The sequence below is a fragment of the Alternaria rosae genome (genome assembly GCF_020736505.1).
Source record: "Alternaria rosae strain MPI-PUGE-AT-0040 chromosome Unknown BKA58scaffold_6, whole genome shotgun sequence".
Classification (NCBI taxonomy): domain Eukaryota; kingdom Fungi; phylum Ascomycota; class Dothideomycetes; order Pleosporales; family Pleosporaceae; genus Alternaria; species Alternaria rosae.
In genome coordinates, this window is record NW_025763575.1 from 767,868 (window position 1) to 773,867 (window position 6,000).

At 52.7% G+C, this 6,000-nt stretch overlaps 1 protein-coding gene across 1 annotated transcript; it reads right to left on the minus strand.

Annotated features, from left to right (window-relative positions):
- Positions 1–767: 767 nt before the first annotated feature.
- Positions 768–3,817, minus strand: BKA58DRAFT_386468 (peptidase S41 family protein). Its single transcript, XM_046170469.1, has one exon. The coding sequence runs from the start codon at positions 3,358–3,360 to the stop codon at positions 1,075–1,077; it is 2,286 nt and encodes a 761-aa protein (XP_046024104.1). The 5' UTR covers positions 3,361–3,817; the 3' UTR covers positions 768–1,074.
- Positions 3,818–6,000: the final 2,183 nt, after the last annotated feature.

The window sequence follows — 6,000 nt, forward strand, 5'->3', positions numbered from 1 at the left end:
TCCTCCTTTCTCCTCCAAAATCTTTCAAGTTTTACCACATGTGCAAGACCAGCCAAGATGGTTCCAGAGACATCCCGTGTCGAGTACGTCTGCCCGTCACAAAAGCTCGCAACCCACGCCTCACGGCGACTTTTCAGCCTAGCATGAGCGATGTATAAAGTCACCCTTCTCTTGCCATGCACATTCTCTCTCTTATCCTATACCTCATTCACGGAGTACCAAAACTGCGAAGGCAGCGCTCGATGGTCTGCTTCTCTTCTCCAAAACATACCAACGTCATATCAATGTAAGAGCGACTCCTCCGCTCCCTTCTCACTCCAACTACCTATGGCACTGGATATGGTGTCGGAACCCTGCCGAGTTTCAAAACCGAATCGACTCTTACATGATCGTGAGGACGACAAGTGCGCATTAGCAAAAAAGAAGACATGAGTAGCTACTTCATATGTTTGTCTCGCCTCGAGATGCACGACATTCAGGCCATGACGATCCGCTCGCTGAGCGAGAACCAGAATGAACGGAGTAAGTAGCGAATGAGCATATATAAAGCATACCGCAAAAGGCTCATGACCGAATCTCCGTTTTGGCTGCTTCACGCGGACCAAAGTACGCCGCTCAAAAATTACTGCGACACCCACATGGCGCAAAGAGAGAAGAAGAGCGCTTGTTGGAGGGCATTTTGAGGAATACGTAGTATCTCCATGTATGGCGAGGTAGAGCTAGTGTTGCAATGTAGTCTGCACGGATGATTATTGAGTGGGGTAGTAGACACGGCGTCGCAATGTATTCTACACAGACAATCATTGCGTGGCGTAATAGACAAGAAATCACGTTGTAGACTCCAAAGACAACGTTCAAATCATCGAATCATAGGGGGTATTTCAATTGCACCACGCGGTCTAACATGCTAAGTACCTCTCCGTAGCGTTCCCATCTCATACCATTCCAAAACAATACACATTATGGGACTACTAAGACGTCCCTTTTTCGGCGCCAAGAACTCCACGCTGGATTGGGAAAACAACCGTGATGAAAGCAGACCCTACAGAAGCCTCGTAGGTATGGAAACCACGCTTACGGCTCCATGAAACCGTTACCCTTGAGCTTGCACTCCGTCTCCAGCTCGAAACTCTTTTCAAATGCGTGCATGCGGTTGTCTACATCCGCGACGCGTACGCGTCCTACGGGTGGGCTGAGTTTGGTCGTGATCTTCATGGCCTTGGGGGTGGCGCGCTTTTCGTCGGCGGAACGGGCGCCGTTGACGCATTTGCCGTTGTTGCTCCATTGGGCGTCTGCGGCAGACTTCCATAGGGCAGTGATGTCAACAGTCATCTCCGGAGTGTAGTAGAGACGGCAGTCGGCCTCCTCGTATTGGAACTGGAGGGCGACACCGGACGTGTCGTTTGCGCGGAGGCCGTCGCGGGTGTTGACGGCTCCACCTCCACCGACGCTGCGGGCGAAAACGACGTCGCTGTAATAGTCTTCCCTCAAGATGGATGAATTGAGCGAAGGATCGAACCTGACGGCGTACTGGACGGTCTGCTGGATGAAGCCGAAAGCAAAGTTGTTGACACCCTTGACACCGCCAATGGCCTGGATGGGGTTCTTGTTGCTGCGGCCACCCATCGCGATGGTCTTGACACCGCCCTGTTGCTTCATCAACTCACTGAATATAGTGCAGGTTGAGGCACAGTAACCGTCGGTCACGATGACGATGTTCTCGGGTGCGAACTTAGGTGGTCCGGTAACGCCCGACAAGGGTCCGTAGCCAGTGACATTGATGCCACCAGATACGTAGGGGACGTATACATCAGACAGATTCCATCGAGCCTCTGTGGTGTATAGCTCTCCATTAACCTCTTTAGGGCCCATCTTCTCGTCCCAGGAGGAGAATGGAGTACCATCAGCCTTCATGTCCATGTGGTAGTCGAAGTAAGAAGACTGCGCAAAACTGATCGTATTGTTGTTGCCGAGCTCCCTGGGAAATTGGCTCCCAAACTTGCTGAAAGACTGTCCGACGAGGTCCATAGCCTGATGCGCCCTCCAGCGGTTGGTGCCGAGAGGTTCCATATCAGGAAACAACTGCTTGAACATGTCGTAGCCTTGGAGAATAGTACCACCACCGTTGGCTTGAAGATCGATGATGAGCTTAGTCTTTCCGTCGGCGAGAGCCTTGGGGATGAAGTTCTGGGTGAGCTCCTGGAAGGGCACCTCTGCGCGGGTATTTCCGACGAAGTTGGGCACCTGCAATACCGCAACGTCTTCATAACCAGGGGCGTCGATGTAGAAGCCGTTAATGAGACCCTGGGGGCCAGCGGCGACAGGAGCGGGGAAACCAGGAGTAGCGGCACCAACAGCGAGGGTAGATACCTCCTCTTCCTCCGACTGGACACGGGTATCGGCAAATGAAGCACCTGCGGAGTCAAAGCTGAACCACTTCCTAGCCAGGTCTTCACCAGTAGCAATCTCGCGGAAAGGAATGGTTGGGCGGGCGTAGTTTTCCATAGTGTAGGATGTGCCGTTGGCGAAGGTCAGGGTTGTGGTGGCACCAGGGTAAACCCATCGTCCACGGCCACCTCCAGTGAAGACACCGGTTCCACTACCCGAGGAACCAAGGCTAACTTGGGCGAGCTCGTAAAAGACGTTGTTGTAGAGAGCGTCTCGATCTTGAAGAGAGCCATACTGACTGAGGTCCTCGAGGAACTCGGTCACGTCCTTGCCGTCAATTTGCACAACAGGCGATGGCGTGTAGGAGATGTTCTTGTATTGCATACCGAGTACGTCGGTGAAGACGAAGACAGCTGGCAACTGTTCTCCATCTTCAGAGACAGAGACTAGGGGAATAGGGCGGCCCCATGTGAAGATAGAACCGACGGAGTCCGGGATATACGAGAAGTGACCATCGTGGGCAGAAAGGATAAGGTTGTAGAGAGTCCAGCCAAAGTCGTACTCGTTCTTGAAGTTGCCGGCGTCAATGTCGTCCTCGATCTTATCGAGACCACCGAAGATGTCGACGGGAGGCTGCACCTTCTCGGCGTACTCGGCAGGCGGGTTCTTGAGCTCAGAGAGGGTGCTCTGCCACTCAATATAGGGACGCATCGCTCCAATAAGCCGCTTTGCTGATGAGGCGTTGAAGGGAACGGTGTTGATGCAGTCCCAGGCCAACTGGGCAGGCATACTGAGCTGAGCGGGTTGTGTTCCATTACCGTAGACGTAGTTGGAGACCTTGGCACATGGGGGAGTGGTACCATCAGCCTGGCGAGCTTCGACCTTGATGGGCTGGGTCCGTGAGGGCAGAACGGGGGAGGCGACGGCCAGTGATGCTGCGCCAATGGCGGCGAGCAGAGCGGAAGTCTTCATGGCGAGGGGGTGAGGAAGCTATCTACCGTGGAGAGGGTGGGATGAACTTGGAACGAATGGAATTGTTGGACCAGCGAGGGCGAATGTGGGTGAGGGCGGAGAGGAAGGAGGAGTCTGGGAAGTATTGTTTGGCAGCAGGTGTGGTAAATCGAACGCGCTTGCTCTGTACGTGCGATGAGGTGATGTACGCACGTTGAACGCAAGGCAAACGGTCACGTGCAGGCTCTAGTCCGGGAAAGCGCAGTGGACTGCAAACGGCCGGGGGCAAATAACTCCAGGCACGCTCTTTCGCTCGTTTCTGGGCGAAAGATAAGTTGTTCGTGGGAATGTTGGCCTCAGAGACGAGGGAATTGGGATGATAAGAGACGGGTAACAGCCCACACGGTTCCTCTTAAGAAAGGGAAAATCCACACGCGCCACTAGGAGGCTGGTGATATACTGGAAAGTGACGCATGATGGATCCGCCCGCGTACAAATACTGACAGGCCGGTCTGCCTTGACGTGCGCTAACCCACAAACTGGGTACAAACGTGCATTCGAGGCTGTGACACCAATCACATTCACACTTTTTTCCCGCAAGTCGGCATCAAAGCGCGGGGCTTTTCCCGGGATCCATAGGGCAATCATCGTTAGATGGTGTGCAGCAGTGCAGCAGAAAGCCGCAGTTGAGCTAGGGCAGTAGCCTATATGCAGGCAAAAAGTATTAACATTTTTGACCCAGGGTCTTCTCAGTGAACTGTTCGTCTTCAAGCCATCTGAACAATATGCTTCCCTATTGTCAGGCAATCTGTGAATGCTCACCGTTCGAAAGGCAGATAAGGCCGCGAGTAAGGCCACCCGAAGACGTTTTCTGGCGTTTGTTACGATGTCATGACAGCGGGACTGACGGGTTGGTTGAGGTCGAAAGCGGAGTCTTGGCAGTCTGTGCCTGCAGATCGTCAAGGCGCATCCTAGCCACTCGCTCCACTCCTCCAAAGCCCCAATGCAAGACCACCTCATCGTCCGCCTAACGACACGACGCGCTGCTGTCCGGCGCTGTCAAGACCACCCATCACAGCCTTTTTCCATCGCGAGAACTCAGCCCTTCGCCGTTGTCGTGCTACGTGGTTCCTCTAGGTTATTGAGGCCGTACGTGCCCTTGCTGTACATCCGCCGTAAATTGGGACCGGCTGGTAAAGTCCAATTTATTACCAAAGTCATGCGCCCCTTGGACACGATCAACATTGTGGAGCCCTTTCAGCCTCGCCACCTCCGCTCTAAGCGGTGTCCGGGAGAATTACATCTCGAAATGTGTTTCTCCGATACGATTCGATGGCTCTAGCATTCAATGGCAGATTTTGATTGCATAGTTTCACATTTCGGTTGTCAAAGACAGACGGCGTACGACGACTATGATCTGCAATCAAGGGAACCGTTCGGCGCCCGGTCTGTGGGCCTCCACATGCCTGCGATGTCGGTCAGGTCGCGTGTGGCACGTTTCACGTTTCCTTGTGGTAGCCTCAGCAACTTGCCTTTTCAGCCTCGCACGAGGGCTTGTGCTTCGCCGAATCAAGACGTCGCATTCTCTTCGGCTAACCGTGCAACTAGCATCGGTTGCCGCTACGCAAAAGTTTGGGTCAACTACAGCACGATGTCGTCGTTGAACGCCTGTTCTGCTAATTTTTCAGAGGACGCTATCGACTACAAGGCTGCCGATGGCAATGGTAGAAGGACGCCCTCTGCTGTCAATAAACCTCGTGGAAGTACGTCGATGTGTCAAGCACTGAGTATCCTGGTTTCATTCCAACGGAAGCACCAGCCACAAAGCTTGAGCAGCGAAACACAAGACTAGTGCACCTGCCAACTACCAGCCCCATCACCAGCGCACCAGCCACCACCACATTTCGTCCATGCCTTTCTTTGATGCTTCTTCTCTCCAAATATTAATAGACGGCACAATATCTGTTGCACACAACAACAAGAAAACTGCGGAGATTCTGTCCCACGATGCACATGTCACATACTCGTCGCAAGTATCTGTTGGTGGTATGGGGCAAGGTGGGCTGTGGAGTACACCGAGGAGGGTATCTTTTGAGGCATCCCTTTTTCGCATCAACTCCACCAAGTAACGAACTGTTGATCCATCGCTATGTTTAGAAACCATGTGAACGGAATGAGATGAGGCAGACTTGCGTGATATCCTCCGCCGGGTTTCTCATCTCCGGTGAAGTCTGGTCGTGTCAACGCCTCTAGAAGAGAACGAGCGGCATGTGGCATTGCCACATACGCACTCTTATTACATTCAAAATACGCAGATGAGGTCTGAGGTGCTGTATACATTCTCTTGAAGTACCTAGCACAGTATACAACACATGCCTTCTTCTTGCCTACTATCACATAGAATCCTCGTAAGCAAACTCATCTCATACCCGTATCAATCACAACACCACGATCACATCTCGATAAAGACGTCCTCTCCAGTCAGACTGAGTGAGGGCATGGTGGGGAGCCGACGTGAATGTGTTAGTATAGAAAAGAGTTGGATATGAAGGATTTGCAGCATTCGTGTCCTCCTGAGTGTTACGGCAGACAGGGTATGAGGAGGGTTGCCGAATACATTGAGTTCATTCGATGGAAGACACATCAACAGTAAACGATATG